The sequence below is a fragment of the Piliocolobus tephrosceles genome, chromosome 14, assembly GCF_002776525.5.
Source record: "Piliocolobus tephrosceles isolate RC106 chromosome 14, ASM277652v3, whole genome shotgun sequence".
Taxonomy (NCBI): Eukaryota; Metazoa; Chordata; class Mammalia; order Primates; family Cercopithecidae; genus Piliocolobus; species Piliocolobus tephrosceles.
In genome coordinates, this window is record NC_045447.1 from 109,253,212 (window position 1) to 109,280,526 (window position 27,315).

At 44.5% G+C, this 27,315-nt stretch overlaps 1 protein-coding gene across 6 annotated transcripts in view; it reads left to right on the forward strand.

Moving 5' to 3' along the window:
• The first annotated feature begins 450 nt into the window (after positions 1–450).
• Positions 451–27,315, forward strand: part of CDC14B (cell division cycle 14B) — a 127,153-nt gene continuing 100,288 nt past the window's right edge. For 3 of the 6 annotated variants that reach the window (XR_003306650.2, XM_026446826.2, XM_026446830.2), the window contains exon 1: positions 451–1,075. Coding sequence is in view for 4 of the 6 variants with exons in the window: in XM_026446826.2 (XP_026302611.1) it covers positions 916–1,075 (160 nt within the window). In the remaining 2 variants the exon portion in view is untranslated. Of the gene's footprint in view, positions 1,076–9,039; positions 9,434–27,315 lie in introns of those variants that run through there. The other 3 variants (XM_026446833.2, XM_026446827.1, XM_026446832.1) reach the window with 3 other exon arrangements.

The window sequence follows — 27,315 nt, forward strand, 5'->3', positions numbered from 1 at the left end:
ACTAAAGTTCTGAAATTAACTCTACTTTAAATGTATATTCCTGCAGGTAATGTACTCAGGCCATACGCTTCCAAGCTGGCAGCCATGGCAAAAGTCCCTTTCTCTTGGCGCGAATTACAAGGAAATTCAAGAAATACTTTAAGATATATACATGCCAAAGACCTAGAGTTAAGTTACTAGGGTGGGGCTGTGTAAATGTTTGGTGACTCACTAAAGGAAGTTGGGATCTGGGGTGCCGGCAGCCGGAGGACACAGAAGAAACAGAAGTTGGGGGGCTGGCGAAGGTCGCTAGCACACTTTACCTCTGATTGGCGGAAGCGCTCAGAGTTTTCTTTATGGCGTCACCGAGTACCTGCCTGTAGAAAGGCCCCGTCTCCGTGACGTCACGCCGCGCTGGCCAATGAAAGGCCTCTGTCTGCGGGCCCCGAGGAGGGTTGTGGGCCCTTTTTTGTGAATGAAGCGCCACGGAACAGCCCTCCTGGGGTCCCCACGAGCCGCGTCTGGCTGTGCCCCGGCGCCTACGCAGCAGCGTCCGCGGCCGCGGTGGGCACGCACGGTTACCCCGGGCAGCCCCAGCCGCCAGCGGCAGCCCAGTCCCCTCGGCCGCGCCAGCAGGCTGCGGGCACCTGGGGGCGGGCTGGGGGCGCCGGCCGCGGCAGGAGGCGCTGTAGAGAGGGCTGCGGTGCGGGTCCCGCGGCGGCCGCGGGAGGGAGCGGGGCAGGCGCTGTGGGCCGGGCTCCTCCTCCGGCTCCTGCGCGACCGCCTACCGCCGGGCTCCGCCGGCGCCCGCCGTCCCCGCAGCGCCGCTCTGCGCCCGCCGCCCCGAGCGCCCGCGCGGGGCTGGCGGGAGCCTCGGCGGGCGCGCGGGCGCGCGGGGCCATGGTCGTGGCCCCCTGACGGGCCGCGGCCGCCTCCATGAAGCGGAAAAGCGAGCGGCGGTCGAGCTGGGCCGCCGCGCCCCCCTGCTCGCGGCGCTGCTCGTCGACCTCGCTGGGTGTGAAGAAGATCCGCAGCTCCACGCAGCAGGACCTGCGCCGCCGGGACTCCCAGGACGACGTGTACCTGGACATCACCGGTGAGCCGGCCAGCGGGCGCGCGGAGGGCCCCGGACGGCCGCACCCGGCGCGGGGCCCTGGCCCACCCCTCCGGGCTGCCTGGGGCCTCCGGGGCCGGGCCGAAACACTCTCGCCCCCACCCCCTTAAACGCCCCGGCCGCCACACCCCCTTTGGGAGCCTGGCTCCTGGGGAGCGCCCCCCGCCCCGAGTTTCTAGCTGCGTGGGCTGCGAGCTATAACTTTAGCCAGTGCACCCTCCTCCACCGGCAAGAGGGACCGAGGGTCACCTTTCTTAAGTTGCGGGCGTCAGCCCGGCGTCTCGAACCTGCAGCTCCTCCCCGCGGGCTGCTTCCGAGTTCCTGTGGATTCCGCCTCCAGGGATTGCGAGTCCGGTTGGCCCTCGCGCTAGTCACAACCTCTCAATCAGCCCCAGAGGATTCCCCGAGCGCGCTGACCGCGCCTGGCACGGGAGCTGCCCCTTTTTGGCGTTGGCCAAACCCCCGCTGCTCCGTAGCCTTGGGACCCGGGGGCGCCGCGTTGCCCGTCCGGCGCGGAAGCCCGAGCCCCTCTCCCGGGCCTCCCGCGCCCTGCCCCTAGCGCGCCCCCCGCACGCCTCCGCCTCCCGGGGTCCGCTCCCCGCCGGGGCCTCGAGAAGGAAGGTGTCACGTTGATGGCATTCGAGCCAGCCGGCAAGATGAATGCCCGGGTTGTCACTTTTGAGAAATCCCAGCCAGCCAGAGCAGGTAGCCAAGCAGCCCTTCGATAGCTGTTCTGTTAGTGCTGATTCGACCGTTCTTGGAGACTCATAAATCCAATTTGGCAGCTGTTAGGTTTGCTGGGATTGACAGTGACGCGTGTAAAGGCATTAAATGTGATGATGTATGTGCCAACGCTGTGTAAACAGCAGAGCTGTCCACGGTTTTGAGGGAATTGGCGGTCTGTTTTCAGTGGCGGGGAATGTGTCAACGGCGGTGCGTGGCGTTAATAAGAACTGTTTCCCGCCCCTAGCCTTTGATAAACCAGGTAAGCTGGAGTGGCGAGAACATTAAGTTGAAGTGTTGAGACAAACAGACGTTTAGGAGAAATAATATCTTAGGTTCATGGACAATCTGGAAACTAAGGTCCTTTTGAAATGAAGCTGAGAGCAGAGCAGGTTTGTCGGCTTTGGTGGATGGCCCTTGGGAACCAGAGCGGGCAGAGGAAGGGGTTGTCCTGTACCCAGTCCCCTGCGGATGGCTGCGGGGGCTGTGCGGGAGGTGAAGCCCCCTGAGGCTGACAAGCCAGGTCCCTCCAGCGCTGTGCACTTCCCAGCAGAGGGCCTCACCGAGGACGGGTGGGCCTGGGAGCGCGTGGGCCTACACGTAGTTTCTGCCCGTTATTATTTATGCCTCTTCAAAGGATCTGTGTTGAATGGAATTTAATTTTAAGACAAGTAATGCATGTACATGGTGCAGAACTCCAATTCTAAAGGTGCACAGGAGTACTTACAGAAAAGCTGGTCTCAGCCTGCAAGTGTCCTTCTCTAGAGGCAACTACTCTTCCCAGTTTCTTGTGAAGTCTTCCAGAAATAGACTGTGCATGCGTACTATATATGCTATCTGTTCTTTACCATACACGTGCGAGTAGCACACAACATGTTGTTTTGCACATTGTTCCATTTTCGTAGTGTTTCTTATTAGAATGATTGTTCTGAGTTGGTGCATACAAGACTGGCTTGATTTTAATTACCGCTTGGGCCAACGTACATATGGTTTTATGAGTGAAGCCATTAACAAGTACGTATGGATTTAAATGTATATGTAGATTTAAATGTTTTTTTAACCTATTTAGACAGTCCCTATTGATGAACATTTAGGTTTTCAGTCAGGTTTGTGACAGCAAAGACATTGGAGTAAATCTTTCTCCTTGATGGAGATAAATATGATGTGGCTAGCCTTCGTGAGGCGGTCACCAATTTATTAACTTCAGAAAAATATAACCAAGCAGAATACTGAGGAGAGGTGCATTATATGAAATAAAAATGCTATCAGAGGGCAACCCTCTTGGGTCCCCTTCCTTCCACGTTCTGGAAGCTTTGTTCTTTCACTTTTCACAATAAATCTTGCTGCTGCTTAAAAAAAAAAAAAATCCTATCAGATTGCAAGCTCTAATAATGGAAGGGTCCAGCTTTAATGTAAGGGAGCTCCAGGGGAGTAAAGGTTATAGTCACCTTTCCTTGTGACTTCTCTAGGTCACAGTGATAGTCTGCAGTGTGATATACAAGGCCAATTAAAGTATCTTCAGATACAGAGTTTAGATTACTTTTTATTGGGCTTTTGGGGGAAGGCTTGAGGCCTGTCCTCAGCAAATGGCAACTGGTCCTTCCCTTCCCAATGTGTTTTTCCCTCTATTATTGTTTTCTTAATTTAAAAAGCAGTGCATGCACACTTCTAAAAAGTCAAACATTATGAAATGAGTTTTTTCTTTTTTTTTTAGATGGAGTCTTGCTCTGTTTCCCAGGCTGGTATGCAGTGGCTCATTCTTGGCTCTGCCTCCTGGGTTCAAGGGATTCTCCTGCCTCAGTCTCTCAAGTAGCTGGGAATACAGGTGCCTGCCACCACGCCTGGCTAATTTTTGTATTTTTAGTAGAGACGGGGTTTCACCATATTGGCCAGGCTAGTCTCGAACTCCTGACCTTGTGATCCGCCTGCCTCGGCCTCCCAAGGTGCTGGGATTACAGGTGTGAACTTTCACCTGGCCTATCAAATTAGTTTTATGGAGTCTCCCTCCCTTGGTAATATTTTTCCTCCTTTAATTTTCTGTGCACATTCAAGTTTCTGGAAATTGTGCCATACCAGCAAGATTAGTTCTCTTTTTTTTGAGATGGAGTCTCGCTCTGTTGCCCAGGTTGGAGTGCAGTGGCGCTACCTCGGCTCACCACAACCTCTGCCTCCCAGGTTCAAGCAGTTCTGCCTCAGCCTGCTGAGTAGTTGGAACTACAGGCACACGCCCATGTCCAGCTAATTTTTGTATTTTTAGTAGAGATGGGGTTTCACTATGTTGGCCAGACTGGTCTTGAACTCCTGACTTTGTGATCCTCTCCAGCCTAGACCTCCCAAAGTGCTGGGGTTACAGACGTGAGCCACTGTGCCTGGCTGATTAGTTATCTTTTGATGGCTGCAATGTATGGCCAAATCATGATTTATTTAGTAGTAATAAATGGATGGTTATTTGGGAGTTTTCCAGTCCCTATTGTAAATGGCTGCAGTAGCATCAATGTATGTGTCTGTCTGTATGTGTGACTGTATCTATAGAGTGTATTTCTAGAAGTCAAAATGCCAGGCCAGAGTACATATGGACTTTATCCGTTCCTCAGTGGACTGTTTGACTATTAGGAATAATGCTGCTGTGAACATTCCTATACACGTTGTTGCATGGACACGTTTTCAGTATAACACCCAGGAGCAGAATGGCAGGATCACATGGTATCTGCATGTTTCATGTTTTAAGGAACTGTCAGACTCTTTTTCCAGAATGGCTACACCACCAGCGTTCCTGCAAGCAATGTACCAATTATTCCACATCCTTGCCAACACTTATTATTGGATTGACAAGATTCTTTCACAGTGGAGTAGGTTTGTAAAAATTAATGCATGTTGTCACTTCTGTCCACCCTGGCCTTCAATACATCATTTTTTAACTTAGTCCCGTGACATTTTTATTGCAGCCTATTTAATCTGTAAATTGAATTCCCATAGATCCCAGGATACTTCATGTGTGTGTATTTAATATAGGATGCTTAATGCCTATTTTTGTTCCTGTTGTCATTTGTTATATATCACTATTGTTTAGTATCTAGCCACCCACACCCCGATACTGGGCATTTACTCTTACTAGGAGCAGACTAAGGGGTTTAATTCTCATTCTAACCCCATCCACCTCTCACCGAGCCATTCATTCACCTCTTGCCATGTGCAATGACATGAATTTTTTTACTTGAGCTGTACTGCTAGTTCAGTTTCAGTCTACCATGAAAACAAAAGGTCATAAAGACAATGTAGGCGGGCGCAGTGGCTCATGTCTGTAATCCCAGCACTTGGGGAGGCTGAGGCAGGTGGATCACCTGAGGTCAGGAGTTCGAGACCAGCCTGGCCAACATGGTAAAACCCCTTCTCTACTAAAAATACAAAAATTAACTGGGCATGGTGGCATACGTCTGTAGTCCCAGCTACTTGGGAGGCTGAGTCAGGAGAATCTCTTGAACCAGGGAGGTGGAGGTTGCAGTGAGCTGAGATCGCACCACTGCTTTCCAGCCTGGGTGACAGAGTGAAACTACACCTCAAAAACAAAGCAAAACAAAACAAAACAGGCAGTGTAAACTGTAAGCGTTAATGGTAAAAAGATGCTAAGTACAGATCAGAATGAGCTGTTACCAGTCCAGGAAACTGTGGAGGAAGTGGGGAGGTTGAGGAGGGTTTTCAAGGAAAAAATACTAGATTTTTCTATGAATCTCCTTAATGTCAGAGGTCTGAATCTTTTTTTTTTTTTTTTTTTTTTTTTGATGGAGTCTGGCTCTGTCGCCCAGGCTAGAGTGAGCCTCCCAGGCTCATGCCATTCTCCTGCCTCAGCCTCCAGAGTAGCTGGGACTACAGGCGCCCACCACCACACCCGGATAATTTTTTGTATTTTCAGTAGAGACGGAGTTTCACCTTGGTCTTGATCTCCTGACCTTGTGATCCGCCCGCCTCGGCCTCCCAAAGTGATGGGATTACAGGCGTGAACCACCGCGCCCGGCCCAGAGGTCTGAATCTTTATCTCTATTTTCCTATCCCTTAAATAGGGACCTCCATTCATGGCAGTGTACTTTTTCCTTTCCACAGGAAAAAAAATTGAAAGACTCTAACAGTACTGCATATATCTATTTTGATAATTTATAAGATGTAATAGTTGGTGCAGCGCTTCAATTTATTTTACTATTTTTATTTTTAAAATTTCTGATTAGACTGGGAGCAGTAGCTCACGCCTGTAATCCCAGCACTTTGGGAGGCCAAGGTGGGCAGATCGCTTGAGCCCAGGAGTTCAAGACCAGCCTGGCCGACATGGCAAAACCCCTACTCCGGAGGCTGAGGTGGGAGAATCACTTGAGCCTGGGAGGTCAAGGCTGCAATGAGCTGTGTTCATTCCACAGCACTCTACCCTGGACAAAAGAGACATAGTGAAACCCTGTCTCAAAAAAAAAAAAAAAGGAAAGAAAGAAAAGAAAAATTCTGATTAGTAAAGAATATTGGTGCCCGCACGGTGACTCACGCCTGTAATCCCAGCACTTTGGGAGGCCAAGGTGGGTGGATCACCTGAGGTCAGGAGTTCGAAACCAGCCTCGCCAAGATGGTGAAACCCTGTCTCTACTAAAAATACAAAAATCAGCTGGGGCTGGTGGCGGGTGCCTGTAATCCCAACTACTTGGGAGGCTGAGGCAGGATAATTGCTTGAACCCAGGAGGCGGACATTGCAGTGAGCCGAGATCGTGCCACTGTGCTCCCTCCTGGGCGACAAGAGCAAAACTGTGTCTCAAAAAGAAAAAAGGAATATTGGTAATAGCTGCTGGGTCTGCCATGATCTAACTTTTAAAGACTGTCTGTATTATCACAGTAAATAATTTTATTGGAGAAACACTAATTGAGGTCAAGATTGTCATTTTAAAGCACTGATTAATGGTGATATATTGGATACTCATCAAATAAACAAATACAGCTTTGTCTCCTCCCTCCCTCCTTTTTAGGATCTTTAAAATTCACAGCAGACATTAGACAGGGAAAATATATTCATTAATTCAAGAAGTATTTATTGCATGCTTACTATGTAAAATAGTCATGCATATTCATTGCAGTGATGGAAGTATATTTTTCTTGATAGAAAAGGAATGCTGTTATGTAGAACACTGAGTCAAGGAGAAAAATTGCTTTTTCTTCAAGAGTTTTGTGTTACAGTAGATTATTCAGTTTCAGGAATCGAAGCCCGTCATAGTGTATAGTGTGCGTTTTTCTTCTTGCCTGTGTCTTGGCTCTCTACTTACACTTAAATTTGTCTGTAATGCGAATTTGCTTTCTTGATTTCTGTGCTTGCTTAATTCTTCAACATCTTCACCTCTGATATTCATGTTAGTTATCTGCTTTAAATCTAATTTCTTAGGCACTCCAACACCACATGCAGGCAACAATTTGACAGTTTCAAATGTCACTCCTTACTTAAGTGGACATACAGAGTAGTTGGGCACAGACGTGAAGGGAAGGTGGAGTAATTGTGTTGCAGAAATGGTACTGATGCCAGGGAGTTGCCAGTCAGTGCAAATTGTAATTGCTCTGTGCTTTTGATTGGGAAGGAATGTTCCAATCTGTTGGAACATAGGGTTCCAATCCCTAACCCTAATGTTCTGTTAGGGTTAGGAAGAGCTGGACTGGCACCACACTGTGGATATTTAGGATGGAAGAAGGGCATTGGTGCACACAAGTGACATTTCTTGGAAATTTCTGAGATAGTCTGTGGGAATCACTGAATTGATAGGACAGATGTTTTGCTTTTTAGGGGAAAGAATTTCAAGAGATCAAAGCCCTCCACACTCCCCTGTGAAGAAGCCAAAGGGCCAGAGATAAAATTGGGCCACATTGATGTAGTTTCTTTCTGGCAAAGCCATGACTACCTAACTTTTACTGTTGCCAGCAGATAAAGCTGCTTCACAGAGTTGTACATAAATGATTTATTGGACATCCCCTAGTTAGTCCTGTGCTACTTAGGCTAGGAGATGAATAATTACCTGCTGAATTTTAGGAAAAGGAGCAAAACAAGTACATCATTCAGGTCTTCTATAGGTCATGCTGTTTTCCAAATTGACTGTCATTAACAGTCCCAGTTTTCCAGATATTTTATTCATTCAACAAATGCATAATGAATTTGTGCAAACGAATACCTACTCTGCCAAGCTTTCTTCCCCCTTCAAGTGCTAAAAATAGAGCACTGCTAGAGATAGTCCCTGCTCTAGAGCACTGCTAGAGATAGTGCCTGCTCTCATGGAGTTTATGTTTCCTGTGTTAATTGAGAGAATAACACTGGGAGGGTCTGCGGGAGAACTAGCATATAGAGTAACCATATCGCTTATTGTGATTGAAATCTTCAGGGAAGGAAAACTTTACTCAGAGAGTTTTTGAAGAGCCAGTTCTATGAGGCCAACCACGCTAGCTGCTAGACACGAGGACACCGTGGAAACCTAGTCTCCGCCCCATCCCAGGGTTGAGCACAGGCGGGTTGTCAGGAGCCTTTTGGAGGCTCGATGCTCTCATGTGCCACAGATTTGTTGTGAGAATGAAGTGAAGGGGATGCCTGTGAAGTGCCTGGCTCGATGCCTATTGATGGCCAGGGCTGCATCGTGTTCTCTCGTGTCACACGCGTGACAGCAGCTGCGAGGACAAAGGGCAGGCTGAGGCACAGTCATCACGCCTGGAAGGGTTTCAAACTAAGCAGCAAACATTCCTGTGTACTTGCACAAAAGGTTCAGTGAATCAGCACAGTGGAAACGCAGAGTGTTCCTGTCTCTGCTTCTGAGAGCGAGCTCAGGGCAGAAATGCTCCTGATGAGGCTGGCTCCATACTTGTCAGGGCAGCGGAGGAGGTTTGGCGCTGCGGTGATCATCTTTTCTGCCTTGGGAGAAATGTTACAGTTTCTCTGTAGAAAGATGTCCTATAAGAGGAGGAATAAACCAAAGCTGTTACTTCATTCTTGAGGCTATTGTTACGTATTTTTCTTCTACTGAAGACTTATATTGCCTAAGATTAAATTGCAGCTAAGTTTATTGTTGGGGAGGTCTTCTTAAAGATGGGAGACCCCTCTACCATGGGAGAGCCTGAGATAGAAAATAAAACAACATATGAAATTATTTACTGATAGAATATAAATTTTCAGAGTGGTTAATTTGAAAAATGCTGTTCTTGTATATGTTTTAAAATAGTGTTTCACAGACGATTATCCTAAAGATTTGAAACCGATGGTGCGTATTATTGGCAGACAGGGCCTTTTTTGTTTGTTTGTAAAACAAATTGCCTTTCAAAGGACGTTTCCATGCTTAATGTGTCGCAGAGACACAAGTTATTTGGAAAGGTTGGGAGTAGGATATAAAGAAGAAATTAGATCTTTAAATCTATTTTTTATTACCCTGGGAAAAGTGAATTTCAGTAGCCAGTATTTTTTGTTTTCCTTCCCATCTTAGCTTCTGAATATTTTTATTACCTAAGTAAATCCTTCACATCAAAGTTGTTATAAGGATTTGTAAGTTGACATGAAAACACAGACAGACCATTTGAACATCTCAAAGCCACACCTCCGCTAGATCAGGCACCTTTATGAATGAGGTAAGTAGGTGCGGGGTTGTTGAGGACAAATGTGGAAGAGATTGTATTAGAGACAAACAGTCTGGTTCGCAGGAACTAACCAATCTTCCAATATTGTTTCTTCCCACTATTTCATTTTTAGCTTCCAAAGTGAGTCATTTGATTTCTAGTGTTATAAGAAGAATTGACTTCCATATTAGGCAGGGATTACTTTTGAAAACATTTTCCAAAATTGATGGCAGCCTTCCTAAACTCAAGGATATTGAACTGGAATGTGTACATCTCCTCTGGACTCTGTAGTTTGTATGAAAGTTTTACGCCCTTTTCTCTTTTTTTTTTTTTTTCTATAGCTTTTCATGGATATTGCTCCAACAAAGGTATTCAGATCATTGGCTGCTTGCAGTTCTTTTATATTACTTTAAACTGTAGAATTTCATCTGTTAGTTGTCGTTCTCAGTTCCGGCCTTTCCTGTTTGCGTGTCTTAATCTCCGGCAGCAGATGCAGTTTTCTGGAACTGTAGAGCAGCGTTGGTATGTTTATGACTTGAGTGGAAATCTGTCTTTATATGAAAGGTTTTGTTGGTTTCTGTGATGGTTAATACTGAAAGTAGTTTCTGCGATATTTTATTGGATGAATATGAATGCCAAGTTTTGGGTGGTAGATATTTTTTGGAATATTCAATTTTTCTTTTTCAATTGAATCTCACTTTTGTAGGCTCTTGTGGAAAGGGTACTCACAATGAGTTGTTATAACTATAACAGCTACTCCTGATTTTTTTTTTTTTTTGGCGGTCATTTAGTTCTTTCTAGACATTTATTTGACTAATAGATTTATATCCTATTTACTGAGTTTGGCAAGAGGGAAATGTCATGAAATGCTAACTAGGGGAACAGGGTAGTGCTTCTATATTCTTTTTTTAATTTACAAAGTATTCTTGCCGGGCGCGGTGGCTCACGCCTGTAATCCCAGTGCTTTGGGAGGCCGAGGCGGGTGGATCACAAGGTCAGGAGATTGAGACCATCCTGGCTCGCATGGTGAAACCCCATCTCTACTAAAAATACAAAAAAGTAGCCGGCCGTGGCGGCAGGCGCCTGTAGTCCCAGCTACTTGGGAGGCTGAGGCTGGAGAATGGTGTGAACCTGGGAGACAGAGCTTGCAGTGAGCCGAGATTGCGCCACTGCACTCCAGCCTGGGCAACAGAGCAAGACTCCGTCTCAAAAAAAAAAAAAATACATAAAAAAGTATTCTTATTCACTTTGACTTTCAAATGCCTCAGATATGGGTAGTAAGCAAAAAACAAATCTGAATGGGCCTGGGCGTGTGTGTGTGTGTGTGTGTGTGTATGTGTGTATGTATCTATATATCTTTCCAATTTAAAACAATTCTAACTTTAATCTCTTGGTCTTTTATACAGTTTCTTTAATCTCAGCATTGTTTATATTCTAGAGGAGCAGTTCTCTTAGAGAATGCTTCATTCACCAGTTGGTTCACAAATTTGGTCCTATTCATTGTCTTTGAGTCTGAAAAGCTGAAGAAGCTAGGCTGGATAAGTTAATTCTAGTTGCATAAGATCACATATCAACTTCATTTCTCAGGTAGTTCAGTTTTATACCATTAAAATTTGGTTGGCAGTGTACTTTTTACAAAATAAAAACATCTTGTTCCTGATGTCTGTGATATTTATTGTTCTTTCAAGTTCTCATTTGAAAGTAAAATTACTTTCTTGGCACTGCTTTGTGGTTTATGACATTGATCTTTTTATATCCAATCTATAATGCAATACTATCATTACAGATTCTGAATTCTGCAAAGCCTTCTCTCAATTTTAGGACCATCTCAGCTGAATCATTCTTTGGATTTTGCTCATTTATTATTTGTATTTATATGAATGGTGCTATGGAATTAATTAATGTATCCATTCACCAAGTATTTATTGAGCAACTACTTGAATTGGGCCAAGTGTTATTAAAGAACGGAGGGGAAGGGATGTGAAGATTTATACATGCCCCTTTTCCCTGAAGACTGAGAAAGAATACACTCTTAAATCATCATCTCAATGAAGACAGGTAACGAAAGAATTAGTCATTACGTAGTTTTGCTCTTTTCTTCATTTAAATAGCATCAGTTTGAAAGAATTGTGTGTTGGAAATGTCACTCGATCATTCCTATACAAAGTGAATAATTTGGACTGGGCACAGTGGCTCACGTCTGTAATCCCGGCACTTTGGGGAGGCCATGGCGGGCAGATTACCGGAAGTCAGGAGTTCAAGGCCAGCCTGGCAAACATGGTGATACCCCGTCTCTACTAAAAGTACAAAATTAGCCAGGCGTGTTGGCATGCACCTGTAATCTCAGCTACTCAGGAGGCTGAGGCAGGAGAATCGCTTGAAACAGAGGTTGCACTGAGCAGAGATTGCACCCTGCACTCCAGCCTGGGTGAAAGAGTGAGACTCCATCTCAAAAATATATATATGAATGAATAATTTTTCCAATATCTGGTGAGAATATTCTGTCTTATGTTGTGTCTTTTCGTGTGTGTGTGTGTGTGTGTGTGTGTGTGTGTGTGTGTGTATGTTTTAACCTTTAAAAGAAACAACAGGGAAAAGTGTCATTTTGATATGTAACTGCTCATATATAAGTATATGTTAATAATTCACTGAAAACCCTATCTCTATTAAAATATATCTAAAGGAAAAGGTCTACATTTCAATTAGTTCTACATCTCTAATTTGGATCTCTAGTTATCCCAGAGGATATAATTTAAAATAAGATTTCTTGTTTATTCTCGGTAAGAAGTAATTACAGAGCACCTTTAAGATGAGTATTGCTTCTTAAATTGAAGGCACTAAAGATAAAGATTGCTAAATATTTCGGGAACTAGATTTAATTGTGTGACTTGAACTGAAAAGCATTCTAATTTTCCATTCATTTATGGGTGCTGAGGAAGAACTGCTTTGACATGAATGTATAATAGAATTCGAATGTCGGTCTTAAATTTTGGGGAGTTGTTCTCAGTTTGCTCTTGGAATTTATTATTGTAATACTGTCATTAGGTAGCTTGTTGGAAGCAACTAATATGTGAAAGTGAAGCATCTTAACATGTATCTCTTCTGACAACTGTCAAAAAAGCTTTGAGTTTAGCTAACAAACACAACTGAGGCTGGGATTTTAACTCCACTATTAATATATTCTAATTTTAAACTACTGTAACTGAAAGGGCGTACAGCACTAATTCAATCCAGATACGTTTGAGTGCGTTTGATAGTCTCATCCTTGCAACAGCTGCTGAAAAAGATGTGGTAGAGATTTCAGACTGGACCACTGACGTCTGGGAATTGACACTAGCACGCAGACTGGGTCAGGCAGGGTATAACCTGGTGCCGCCAGCTGGTTTGCATGGAAGACCTTATCTGTAAAAGTCAGAGAGAGTCAAACAAGATGGGTGCCTCTGAATGAATGGGATGCTTGGAAAGGAGGTTTGAACTAGGTTTTAAAGATTCTCATATTTTCCCCTCCACAACCAGAAGGAACTGTTCTGGATCACAGCAACGTAAGAGTCTGCTTTCTGCTTCTCGACAGCGCCATTGCCCCTGTGGTGGCAGTTGTGTGGTGGGTGGTAGCTGGGAGTGGGAATGGACTGTACTCCAGCGTGAGGGAAAGATTCTTTTCCAACTTCCCCAGATCCGTCCCACAGTGCTCTTGTATTCTGCCACTAACAAACATTAAGACATGACATTAAACCTAAAGTAAATAACAGCTTTGCTCCAGAATGAAAAATAATAATAATAATGAACTCTGTCTTACTGAGGAAGGCAGGAAAAGGAAGAAATACCTCAAAGCATCCCTTATCCATGGGGGCCTTTTCAGATAGCATTGATCAGATTTTTAGAGCTTAAATTTATGGATTCAGAACACAACCATTTCCTGCCACAGTGCTAACAGAAATTTTTCTTAATGTAAGAGTTTTGGGAATTCCGAAAATAAAGATATGTGGGATATTCTGAAAGCTAACCAGTAATTCCCAATAAACTCAGATCTTTCTTTTTTTTTTTTTTTTATCAAAGCTCTGGATTAAGGATTCTTATTTAAATTTTTTTTTTTTTTTTTTTTTTTTTGAGACACAGTCTTGCTGTCTTGGCCAGGCTGGCATGCAGTGACACAGTCATAGCAGCCTCCATTTCCTGTACTTGTGATCCTCCCAAGTAGCTGAGACTACAGGTGCATGCCACCATGCCCAGCTAATTTAAAAAAATTTTTTAGTAGGCCGGACACAGTGGCTCACACCTGTAATCCCAGCACTTTGGGAGGCCAAGGCGGGCAAATCATCTGAGGTCGAGAATTCGAGACCAGTCTGACCAACATGGAGAAACCCCGTCTCTACTAAAAATACAAAATTAGCTGGGTCTGATGGCATGTGCCTGTAATCCCACTCCTTGGGAGGCTGAAGCAGGAGAATCACTTGAACCTGAGAGGTAGAGGTTACGGTGAGCCGAGATCATGCCATTGCACTCTAGCCTGGGTAACAAGTGTGAAACTCCATCTCCAAAAAATAAAAATAAAAATAAAAAACACAAAAAAACTTATTTTTATTTTTTATTTTTTTTTTGAGAGGGAGTCTTGCTCTGTCGCCCAGGCTGGAGTGCAGTGGCGCGATCTCGGCTCACTGCAAGCTCCGCCTCCCAGGTTCCCGCCATTCTCCTGCCTCAGCCTCCCGAGTAGCTGGGACTACAGGCGCCCGCCACCACGCCCGGCTAGTTTTTTGTATTTTTTAGTAGAGACGGGGTTTCACCGTGTTAGCCAGGGTGGTCTCGATCTCCTGACCTCGTGATCCATCTGTCTCGGCCTCCCAAAGTGTTGGGATTACAGGCGTGATCCACTGCGCCTGGCCCAAAACAACTTTTAGTAGAGATGAGGTCTCACTCCGTTGCCGGGGCTGGTCTAGAACTCCTGGGCTCAAGCGATCCTCCTGCCCAGGCTTCCCAAAGTGCTGGGATTACAAGCATGAGCACTGCACCCGGCTGGAACTCTTGGTTTAAAATGATTTCAGAGAACAAATAATATTCTTTTTTTTTTTTTTTTTTTGAGATGGAGTCTTGCTCTGTTGCCCAGGCTAGAGTGCAGTTGTGTGATCTTGGCTCACTGCAACCTCTGCCTCCCGGGTTCAAGCGATTCTCCTGCCTCAGCCTCCTGAGTAGCTGGGATTACCGCATGTCACCACACTGGCTTATTTTTGTATTTTTAGTTGAAATGGGGTTTTGCCATGTAGATCAGGCAGGTCTTAAACTTTTGACCTCAGGTGATCTGCCTACCTCAGCCTCCCAAAGTGCTGGGATTACAGGCATGAGCCACCATGCCCGGGCAACAAATATTATTTTAATATGGAGACTTATGAATGTAAATACTAAGTTTTGTCCTTTAATGGTATAAAAGCTATTTTTTAGAAAAAGCTGATTTTTTGGGTGCCTGTTACACATCCCATCGAACGTAACACAAGCAGTGCTGCTTTGCGGTAACTATTTGTTTTTGAAAAAAAAACTTTTTTTGAGGCAAAGTTTCGCTCTTGTTGCACAGGCTGGAGTGCAGTGGCTCAATCTCGGCTCACTGCAACCTCCGCCTCCTGGGTTCAAACGATTCTCCTGCCTCAGCCTCCCGAAGTGCTGAGATGACAGGCGTGAGCCACCACCCCTGGCCCTTGAAATATTTTACTGAAACTAAGTAGGCACATATACGTCTGCAGTCAGTGTCTTGCTTTGCCTTCCCCAGAACAGATGCTGAGTCAAGGGTCCAGTGTGAGTACTTCCTTTGGGAATGATCCCAGGAAGCACTCACGGGGGAGTGGGGAGTGAGATGGTAAGGAAAGGCTAGCTACAAATGGCTCCTTCTCAGGCAGGTGACTACTGTGGAAATGGAGCTAGAGGCCGCAGGGGATCCTGGGAGCCAGTATAGGACACACGCTGCAGAGTTATCCTCACTGAGGCTTGAGGGTGTGGGATATTTATATGCCAGTCACTTACCCCTGCTTGAGGCTTGGCTGGGGAGTGGGGAGTGATCGTTTTCAAGTCCTGTGACAGGAGGCAAAATGGACTCTTTAGGCCAGAGAAAGCCCTGAAAGAAATACTGGTGCAATTGGAAATTGTGCTGCAAGTGGGAAGGGGATAAGACTGGTTCTTAACAGCACCTGCTGCATTCCATTACGTTATTGTTATTTTTTTCCTCTGTGCTCTTAGTGCTATTATTGTAAGCTCTTAGCTGGTTCCCTCTCAACCATTATCCCTAAATTGGATGTGTCATTGTCACTATGTTATGTCCTGGTAGGGCATTTTTGACAGTGAAATGTTGAGAAAGCATATGCATGTGACAGGGCGGATTTGTTAGAAGCAGTGGAAAGGTGAGTACTAAACTGGCTGTTTAAAATGCAAGCCTCAGCCAGTCACGGGGGCTCACACCTGTAATCCCAGCACTTTGGGAGGCAGAGGCAGGTGGATCACCTGAGGTCGGGAGTTCGAGACCAGCCTGGCCAACATAATGAAACCCATCTCTACTAAAATACAAAAAAAGTAGCCAGGCATGGTTTCACACGCCTATAATCCCAGCTACTTGGGAGGCTGAGGCAGGAGAATCGCTTGAACCCAGGAGGCTGAAGTTGCAGTGAGCCAAGACCATGCCACTGCACTCTAGCCGCAACCCCTGCCCACTGCCCCCGCCAGAAAAAAAAGGCCGGGTGTGGTGGCTCACGCCTGTAAGACAGGTGGATTACCTGAGGTCGGGAGTTTGAGACCAGCCTGACCAACATGGAGAAACCCCGTCTCCACTAAAAATACAAAATTAGCGGCTGGGCGCGGTGGCTCAACCCTGTAATCCCAGCACTTTGGGAGGCCGAGACGGGCGGATCACGAGGTCAGGAGATCGAGACCATCCTGGCTAACATGGTGAAACCCCGTCTCTACTAAAAAATACAAAAAACTAGCCGGGCGAGGTGGCGGGCGCCTGTAGTCCCAGCTACTCGGGAGGCTGAGGCAGGAGAATGGCAGGAACCCGGGAGGGGGAGCTTGCAGTGAGCCGAGATCCGGCCACTGCACTCCAGCCTGGGCGGCAGAGCGAGACTCCGTCTCAAAAACAAACAAACAAAAAAAAAATTAGCGGGGCGTGGTGGCGCATGCCTATAATCCCAGGCTACTCGGGAGGCTGAGGCAGGAGAATCGCTTGAACCTGGGAGGCAGAGGTTGCAGTGAGCTGAGGTTGCGGTGAGCCGAGATTGCACCATTGCACTCCAGCCTGGGCAACAAGAGTGAAACTGTGTCTCAAATTAATAATAATAATAATAATAATAATAATAATAATAATAAATAAATGCAAGCTTCGCGAGGCCTTTTCAAGGAAATGTTTAAGGAAACCAAGTAAAGATAAGTATGCAATTAAGGACTGTTGGAAGTTGTGTGATTTTATGAAAGGCTTTATAAACATCACCGTACTTGGAGGTTTGACTAAGAGTTGTGTGACTAGAATTATGGCCAGTGACAGGTCCTGACTTCGGTGAATGAGGAGTGACTGGAAAAGCTGAGCCATTGCCAGTGTAGCATGCCAGGAATGGATCTCCACAGAGACTGCGGATTCCGTTCAAGTTCCATTTCCAGGAACTCCTCGTCCTCAGCTAGACAGAGTGTGTGCCTGTAAAGTCGACCACTTTAAGTCTTTTATTTCGAACAAGGGCAGATAACAAATACTTAGGTACTCTTGGGAATGTTTCAAGGTGGATCTACTGGTTTAATTGTTTCAGGGTTTCTAATCTGTGTGTCACATGCTTACACGAAGCTAGGCAGTAGGGAGAGCACAGGTTACCACGTGATATCACTTAGTGCTGTTTACTATCAGTACCTTTTTGGATGCTTTCCTCTCTATTAAAATCTTGCGCAGTGCCTTTTCATTTTCTCTTCAGAGATAATTCAGTCTGTTCTTAGTGAAGGGGAAAAATAAGTCATACTGCTAATCTTGTAAGAAGTGGAATTTAACATGCTCAACTTTCACATGGGATCAAGATTCAATAATAAAAGCCTTGACATTGGAAGCATAATAATTTTAGAAGTAATTTTTCTGCAGTTTCTCGAATGTCAGTGGGCAGCATTTAGAACGTGTTTGACTAAGTAGTGCCGGTCTTCCTCCCCTTTAAGCCTGCACTTGTGGTGCAACCAGGTTTCTAGTTTCATGACGCATTTATCATTGGCCTATGCCTGCCCCTTGGTTCGGCTTCCTGCATTTTTCAGATGTGACCAACTAAACAGCACTATACCTCTTCACTTGGAGTTGCTTTCTTTTTCTAAGTTTTTCATTTCTTTTTTTTAATAGGTAATGTATGCATGTAGTTTAAAATTCAAAAGATTTACAAAAGAGTAAACAACATAGACTAAGGCACTTTCCTGTTTTCCCTCCCCATAATCTATCAATATTACTAACCTCTTGTGTGTCTTACCAGAGATGTTCTGTGTATTTACGTGTGTGTGTGTGTGTGTGTGTGTGTGTATATGTTTCCATCTCCTCAAATTACGGCACATAATTCTCATTGTTCTGCATCTTGGTTTTTTCACTGCTCTTAGGGTTACTCAGTGAGCACAGAATTGGAACAAAGGGAGATGGAAGATCTTAACGGATGGTTAAGCTGCTGGTTTCCATCCAGTAGCTGGCTGGAGGCTGACGGTTTCAAGCTGCTCTAAGTTGAGATGTGGTGATAATAGCCTTGGTGTAGTCAGTGTCTCTTCAGTGCTAAGGCTCATGCTAAACCTGTGTCTCTCCCCAGCCCGCAAATACAGTTCCTATGATATAGGTGCTCGTTACTTTTAAAAGAAGAATGCAGAGAGAAAAAAAAAATCATCAGTGTTCCTAATAGCATAAAATAGCTAACTCCAGTAGTTAGGTTAGACTTGGTTGTGTGGTGATATAGTTTGGCTTTGTCCCCACCCAAATCTCATGAATTGTAGCTCCCACAATTCCCACGGGTACTAGGAGGGACCCCGGTGGGAGGTCATTGAATCGTGGGGGCAGGTTTTTCCTGTGCTGTTCTCTTGATAGTGAATAAGTCTCATGAGATCTGATGGTTTTATAAAGGGGAGTGTCCCTGCACAAGTTCTCTTCCCTTGTCTGCTGCTATGTGAGACATTCTGCCACGATTATGAGGCCTTCCAGCCCAGTGGAACTCTGAGTCTATTAAACCTCTTTCTTTTGTAAATTACCCAGTTTTGGGTATGTCCTTATCAGCAGTGTGAAAACAGACTACTATATGTGTTAATAAAAAATAAGACCCCCAGATCTCAGCAGCTGAAAATACAGATGTAATTCTTGTTTTTTGCAGAGGTGCTGTGCTTCAGCAGGGAACTGTGCTTGTTGTGACTGCTTGGGGAACATGGGCTGATGAGCAGCATCTTCTCAGTATTGCCGATCCCTGTGCAGAGGGAAAAGAGCTGTGGAAGGTCTGGAATTAACATTTAGATGCCTTTTTCCACTCATAGCTCACTGGCCAGAAGTAATCAAATGGCTCCACCCAACAAGCAATGTGCCTGTTAGGTAGAGAGCCAGAAATATTTGGTGAGCAGCACTAATGACTACCACAGTTAGGTTTTTTTTTTTTTTTGCGACTGAGTCTCGCTCTGTCGCACAGGCTGAAGTGCAGTGGTGCGATCCCAGCTCACTGCAAGCTCTGCCTCCCGGGTTCATGTCATTCTCCTGCCTCAGCCTCCCAAGCAGCTGGGACTACAGGCGCCTGCCACCACGTCCAGCTAATTTTTTGTATTTTTAGTGGAGACGGGATTTCACAGTGTTAGCCGGGATTATCTCAATCTCCTGACCTCGTGATCTGCCCACCTCAGCCTCCCAATTTTTTTTTTTTTTTCGAGACGGCGTCTTGCTCTGTCACCCAGGCTGGAGTGCAATGGTGCGATCTCGGCTCACTGCAAACCCCCATCTCCTGGGTTTAAGTGATTCTCCTGCCTCAGCCTCCCAAGTAACTAGTACTACAGGCGCCCGCCACCACACCCAGCTAATTTTTATAGTTTTAGTAGGTGGGGGTTTCACCATGTTGCCCAGGCTGGTCTCAAACTCCTGACCTCAAGTGATCTGCTGCCTTGGCCTCCCAAAGTGCTAGGTTTACAGGTGTGCCATGCCCGGCCCTTTTGTAAGTTTTTTTTTTTTTTTTTTTTTTGAGATGAAGTCTCTTTCTGTCACCAGACTGGAGTGTAGTGGTGCAATCTCGGCTCACTGCAACCTCTGTCTCCTGGGTTCAAGCAATTCTCCTGCCTCAGCCTCCTGAGTAGCTGGGACTATAGGTATGCACCACCATGCCCAGCTAATTTTTGTAGTTTTAGTAGAGACAGGGTTTCACCATGTTGGTCAGGATGGTCTCAATTTCTCAACCTCGTGATCTGCCTGCCTTGGCCTCACAAAGTGCTGGGATTACAGGTGTGAGCCACTACACCTGACCCCACAGTTAGGTTTTTAGATTGTTCAGAGCATGTTTAGATACACAGCTATGTCTATAGAGAAATACACTTATTTTTTTTTTGAGAAGTCTTGCTCTGTCGCATACACTTTCACATCAACAAGATAAATATTCCAAGTACTATTATATCGTTTCTTTTTTCCTATTTCATATAATGTAGTGGAATATTTTATTGTCATAAACACTTCTAAACATGGATATCTTTTTTTAGTGGATGCATACTGTTCCATTATATGGTTGCATAATAATCTGTTTCCTTGTGTATCCTCTACTGAGCGAAATGTACATAAATTCATTTGCATAACATTGGGTAGAAAATTTGAGGAGTTGTGGACACCATCCCTAGTCCCTAGCCAAGCCATGGTTTGCTGTTACAGTTTACAGGTTATAAACACAAGCGCTAGGCCGGGTGCGGTGGCTCATGCCTGTAATCCCAGCACTTTGGGAAGCTGAGGTGGGCGGATCACTTGAGGTCAGGAGTTTGAGACCAGCCTGGCCAATATGGTAAAACCCTGTCTCTACTAAAAATACAAAAATTAGCCGGGCTTGGTGGTGCACACTTGTAATCCCAGCTGCTTGGGAGGCTGAGGCGGGAGAATCGCTCGAACTCGGGAGGCGAAGGTTACAGTGAGCCAAGATTGCACCATTGTGCTCCAGCCTGTACAACAGAGTAAGACCCCATCTCAAAAAAAACCAAAAACAAAAATATAAGCTCTGTTTAGAATACTCTCTCCTTATCCCATTAATCTCCTTCATAAGATACCTTTTAATACCTTTTTACACTTGATAATTTTGGTAGGTAAATAAATTCACATGGTTCTGAGAATAAGTATAAAGTGAACAGCCTCTCATCAGCCCCTCCTTGTCCTCATCTGTCCAGTTCTTCTCACCCCTGCTATCCCTCACAGATTTTAATTTTTCATTTCCCTCCAGAGTTTTTTTTTTTAATGTATTTGCATAAAATAGATAATTTTTTTTTTTTTGTAGTAAAGATGGGCTCTTGTTATGTTGTGCAGTCTGGTTTCAAACTTCTGGCCTCAAGTGGTTCTCCCACCTCAGCCTACCAAAGTGCTGGGATTACAGGCGTGAGCCACCATGCTCAGCCAAGATTCTTTAAAAAATTATTATTTTACCCTTTTTATTTTGGGATAAATTTAGATTTATAGAAAAGTTACATTTAAAAATAATGGCCGGGTACGGTGGCTCATGCCTGTAATCCCAGCACTTTGGGAGGCCAAGGTGGATGGATCACGAGGTCAAGAAATTGAGAGCATCCTGGTCAACATGGTGAAACCCCGTGTCTACTAAAAATACAAAAATTAGCTGGGTGTGGTGGTGTGCGCCTATAGTCCCAGCTACTTGGGAGTGTGAGGCAGGAGAATCACTTGAACCTGGGAGGTGGAAGTTGCAGTGAGCCGGGATCGCACCACTGCACTCCAGCCTGGTGACAGAGAGACTCCGTCTCAAAAAAAAGAGAAGAAAAGTTACAGAAATAATACAGAGAGCTCACCCAGTTTCCTGAAATGAAAACATCTTATGTTGCCATAGTGTGTTTGTCACAACTAAGAAGCTAACATCATTGTGAATTATTAGCTAAACTCTAGATTTTATTTGGATTTCCCCAGGTTTTTCTTTTTCTTTTTTTTTTTTTTTTTTTTTTGAGACGGGAGTCTTGCTCTGTCGCCTGGGCTGGAGCGCAGTGGCCGGATCTCAGCTCACTGCAAGCTCCGCCTCCCGGGTTCCCGCCATTCTCCTGCCTCAGCCTCCCGAGTGGCTGGGACCACAGGCGCCCGCCACCTCGCCCGGCTAATTTTTTGTATTTTTAGTAGAGACGGGGTTTCACCGTGTTAGCCAGGAGGGTCTCGATCTCCTGACCTCGTGATCCGCCCGTGTCGGCCTCCCAAAGTGCTGGGATTACAGGCTTGAGCCACCGCGCCCGGCCGCAGGTTTTTCATTAATATCTTTTTTCTGCTCCTGGATACAGTCCAGGACACTACATTGCATTAAACATTCTCTTTGAATTGAGAGATAGCTTGTGCTCCGCATGGTTCTGCACTTACTGTTCTCAACTGATGATGTCATAATTCATTGATTCCAAAATCCAATATAATGTTACTATTATTTTTGCTTACTTTTGTTTTTCAAGATGGAGTTTCACTCTTGTTGCCCAGGCGGGAGTGCAATGGCACGATCTCGGCTCACCGCAACCTCCGCCTCCTGGTTCAAGTGATTTTTCTGCCTCAGCTTCTTGAGTAGCTGGGATTACAGGCACCCACCACGATGCCTGGCTAATTTTTTGTATTTTTAGTAGAGATAGGGTTTCACCATGTTGGCCAGGCTGGTCTTGAACTCCTCACCTCAGGTGATCCACCCACCTTGGCCTCCAAAAGTGCTGGGATTATAGGCGTGAGCCCCCACACCCAGCTTTAAGTACTTCTAAGAAAGGAGAAATGCTGCCAATTATAATTGTAAGTTACTGGTTATAAGATATGGCATAATTTCAGAGATATTCAAATGTGAGAAAAGTACATTTTAGATTTGATGGAATATGATACATCTTGGAAAGATTTCAACTTTATTTCACAGAATTTTCTCATTATTTTTGTATCTACATAGAATTTCACTTTATAACATACAAAAGATCTTTAAGCAATCCCTTATTGACGCTCGTGTGGATTGTTTTCTGTCTTTAGGTATTAAAATGCTGTATTCAATAATCCGGTACATATATGTCATTCCACATATATACAGATGTGTATCAGAGTGGCATTCCAAAAGTGCACTGCTGAATTAGAGGTATATGTATTTGTAATTTTGATGGAAGATTTACCAATTTACAGTCCCACTAGCAATGTATGAGAGTACTTTTTTTTTAATAACATCACAAATAGACTGGATGCAGTGGCTCACACCTGTAATCCCAGCACTTTGAGAGGCCCAGGCAGGTGGATCACAAGGTCAGAAGTTCAAAACCAGCCTGGCCAAGATGGTGAAATCCCATCTCTACTAAAAAATACAAAAATTAGCTGGGCGCAGTGGCAGGTGCTTGTAATCCCCACTACTCTGGAGGCTGAGGCAGGAGAATTGCTTGAACTCGGGCGGCAGAGGTTGCGGTGAGCCCAGATCGTGCCACTGCACTCCAGCCTGGGCGGCAGAGCGAGACTCCATCTCAAAAAAAACTTCACAAAGTGTGTTACTAAACTTTTAGATTTTTGTCAATCTAATAGGTAGAAAATTAGAGTCTCAATGTAGTTTTCATTTGTATTTCTCTTATGAGTATAAATTGAGTTTCTGAAAACTGGCCATAAATATTCTTTGTGCATTGTTTTATTGGGCTATTGGCTATTTCTAATTTTTATGTTGTTATCTGTGATGAATTACAAATGTATTTTCTTTTTGTCGTTTACCTTTTGATTTGCTTATACGTGGTTAGTGCTTTGTGTTTGCCACACAAAGTTTATAGCTGACTCTGTTACTCTTTTCTATTATGGCTTCTGGATTTTAAGCCATAATTGTACTCAACAGATTTATCGAGGAGTTCCTCTATGTTTTCTTCCATTTCTCCCATCCTAGCCTTTACACTATTGTCCTCATGAATTTTGCTTTTACATATATTATAAATCCTGTTACTTTTGTTAATTACTTTTGTCAAAATAATCGTCTTTTAAAGCAACTTAAATGAGGACAACAAATTCTTAAACATTTGTCCGTGTAGTAGTTAGCATTTCTAGGGTCATTCATTCCATGGTATAAATACAGATTTCCAACTGGCATTTTCCTTCTACCTGGAAGATGTCTTTTAACATTTTTTATAGTGTAGATCTGCTAGTGATGAACTCTTTCATCTTCTGAATGTCTAAAATGTCTTCATTGTGCCTTTGTTTTTGAAGATTTTTGTTTAGTGTTGAACTCTAGGTTGACATTTTTCTTTTTTTTTTCTTTCAATACTTTAAAGATGTTTCTCTCCTGTTTTCTTTTTTTTGTTGTTGTTTGTTTGTTTGTTTTTCAAACAAGGTCTTTCTTTGTTACCTTGGCTGGAGTGCAATGACACAGTCTTGGCTCACTGCAACCTCTGCCTCCTGGGTTCAAACGATTCTCCTGCCTCAGCCTCCTGAGTAGCTGGAATCACAGGCATGTGCCACCACGCTCAGCTAATTTTTGTATTTTTAGTAGCGACAGGGTTTCACCATGTTGGCCAGGCTCATCTCGAACTCCTGACCTCAGGTGATCCACCTGCCTCGGCCTCCGAAAGACCTGGGATTACAGGTGTGAGCCGCTGCGCCTGGTCCTTTCCTGTCTTATCACTTGAATTGGTAGCAACAATAAATCTGATAGCCTTCTTTGTTTCCTTGTGTGTAATTTTTTTTTCTCTGACTGCTTTTAAGATTTTCTTTTGTTGGCTTTGAGCAGTTTGTGATGTGCATTGGTGTGGTTTGCTTTATGTTTCCTGTGCTTGAGATTGGTTGAACTTCTTGGATCTGTGTGCTTACAGAATTCATCAGTTTAGAAAGCTCTCAGCCATTATTTATGTAAATATTTTTTCTGCCTGCTTCTCCTTAACATACAAATATCTGCTTATTAGACCATTTTTACGTTATTGTACAGCTCACTCTTATGCTTTTTTTTTTTTTTTTTTTTTTTAAGATAAGGAAGGTCTCCCTCCGTTGTCCAGGCTGGAGTGTAGTGGTGTGATCATAGCCCACTGCAGCCTCGACCTCCTGGATTCAAGTGATCCTCCCACCTCAGCCTCCTGTAGCTGGGACTACAGACACACGCCACCACTCCTGGTTAATTTTTGTATTTTTTGGTAGAGACAGGATTTCACCATCTTGTCCAGGCTGGTCTCCAACTCCTGGGCTCAAGCAATCCTCGCTCCTTGGCCTTCTAAAATGCTGGGATTATAGGAGTGAGCCACTATGTCTGGCCTTCACTTTTTTAGATTGTTTTTCCCTCTCTTTTTATTTGTATAGTTTCTAATGCTGTGCCTTTAAATTCACTAATCTTTTCTTATGTCTTATCTGCCATTAGTCCTATCCAGTGTATTTTTCATCTCATAATTGTAGTTTTTATTTTCAGAAAAGTTCAGTTTGGGCCATTTTTATATCTTTCATGTCTTTTTTTTTTTTTTTTGAGATGGAGTCTTACTCTGTCTCCCAGCAGGCTGTAGTGTCATAGTGCAGTCTCGGCTGAATATGACGTCCGCCTCCCAGGTTCAAGCAGTTCTCCTGTTCAGACTCCTGAGTAGCTGGAACTACAGGTCTGCACCACCATGCCCGGCTAATTTTTGTATTTTTAGTAGAGACAGGGTTTCACCATGTTGGCCAGCTGGGCTCAAACTCCTGACCTCGTGATCTGCCCCCCTCAGCCTCCCAAAGTGCTGAGATTACAGGCGTGAGCCACCATGCCCAGCCTTTTTTCTTTTCTTTTCTTTTCATAACAGCTCTAATTCACATACCATGCAGTTCACCAACTTAAAATGTATATTTCAATGGTGTGTTTGTTGAAAGTTATATTTTACATAGTATTCAAATGTTATTTAATTTTAAATATTTTTTTTTTTTTTTTTTTTTTTTTTTGAGACGGAGTCTTGCTCTGTCGCCCGAGCTGGAGTGCAGTGGCCAGATCTCAGCTCACTGCAAGCTCCGCCTCCCGGGTTTACGCCATTCTCCTGCCTCAGCCTCCGGAGTAGCTGGGACTACAGGCGCCCGCCACCTCGCCCGGCTAGTTCTTTGTATTTTTAGTAGAGACGGGGTTTCACCGTGTTAGCCAGGATGGTCTCGATCTCCTGACCTCGTGATCCGCCCGTCTCGGCCTCCCAAAGTGCTGGGATTACAGGCTTGAGCCACCGCGCCCGGCCAATTTTAAATATTTTTAAAGCATTTTTAAATAATAGAATATTTGTAGAGTTGTGTACCTGTTACCGTGATCTGATTTTAATGTATTTTCATTATCCCCTCAAAAATGCTTTGTTCCCTTCCCCTCACCTCTCCCAGCTAGGCGCAACTACGAATCTGCTTTCTCTCACTACATGTTTCCTATTTTGAATATTTCATATAAATGAGATCTCACTATTTGTGTTCTTCGATGCCTGGTTTCTTTTCACACAGCATGTTTGTGATGTCCACCTATTTTGTAGTATGTGTTAGTACTTACTCCATTTTATGGCGGAATGCTGCATTGTATGATGGTATCATATTTTGTTTATCAGTTGATGAACATTCAAGCTGTTTCTCTGTTTAGGCTATTATGAATACTGCTGTTATGAACATTTACATGCAAGTTTTTATGTGGGCGTGTATAGGTAGATGCCTATCTTACTGAATATATGGAATCAGTTATAGTAACTTTTAGTGTGTTTCTCTGCTAATTCCAATTGTGTATCAGTTCTGTGTCTGTTTTGGTTGATTATTTTTTTCTTTACGGGTCATGCTTTTCTGCTTCTTTGTATGCCTGGCAATCTTTGATTGAATGCTGAATTTTACTTCATGGGTGTTAAATATTTTTATATTGTTATAAATCTTGAACTTTGTTCAGAGATGTAGTTAAGTTACTTAAACAGTCCAATACTTTTAGATCTTGCTTCTGTCATTTGTTAAGCAGACCTGGACCAATGCTTAGTTGAGGGCTAATCTTTCCTTTTTTTTCTTTTTGAGACAGAGTCTTACTCTCCCTCCAGGCTGGAGTGCAGTGGTGTGATCTCAGCTCACTGCAACCTCCGCCTCCCGGGTTCAAGCATTTCTCCTGCCTCAGCCTCCTGAGTAGCTGGGACTACAGGCGCCCGCCACCACACCCAGCGAATTTTTGTATTTTAGTAGAGACGGAGTTTCACCATCTCGGCCAGGATGGTCTCTGTCTCTTGACCTCGTGATCCATCTGCTTCAGACTCCCAAAATGCTGGGATTACAGGCATGAGCCACCGCGCCCGGCCAAGGGCTAATAATTATTATGTATTTCCCGAGCACTCCATCCAGTGTCCCATGATGACTTAGGAGTGCTGAGAACAAGCACTTATCAGAGCCTGTATGATTCTGTTGTAATTCTTTCAGATGAATCTCTCTTGGGTTTTTTTTTTTTTTTTTTTTTTTGAGACAGCCTTGCTCTGTTGCCCAGGCTGGAGTGCAGTGGCGCCATCTCGGCTCACTGCAACCTCTGCCTCCCAGGTTCAAGTGATTCTCGTTCCTCAGCCTCCTGAGTAGCTGGGATTACAGGCATGTATCACCACACCGTGCCATTTTTTATGTTTTCAGTGACGAAGGGATTTTGACATGTTGCCTAGGCTGGTCTTAAACTCCTGGACTCAAGTGATCCACCTGCCTCGGCCTCCCAGAGTGCTCAGATTACAGGTGTGCACCACTGCGCCCACCTCCACCTGCCTCGGCCTCCCAGAGTGCTCAGATTACAGGTGTGCACCACTGC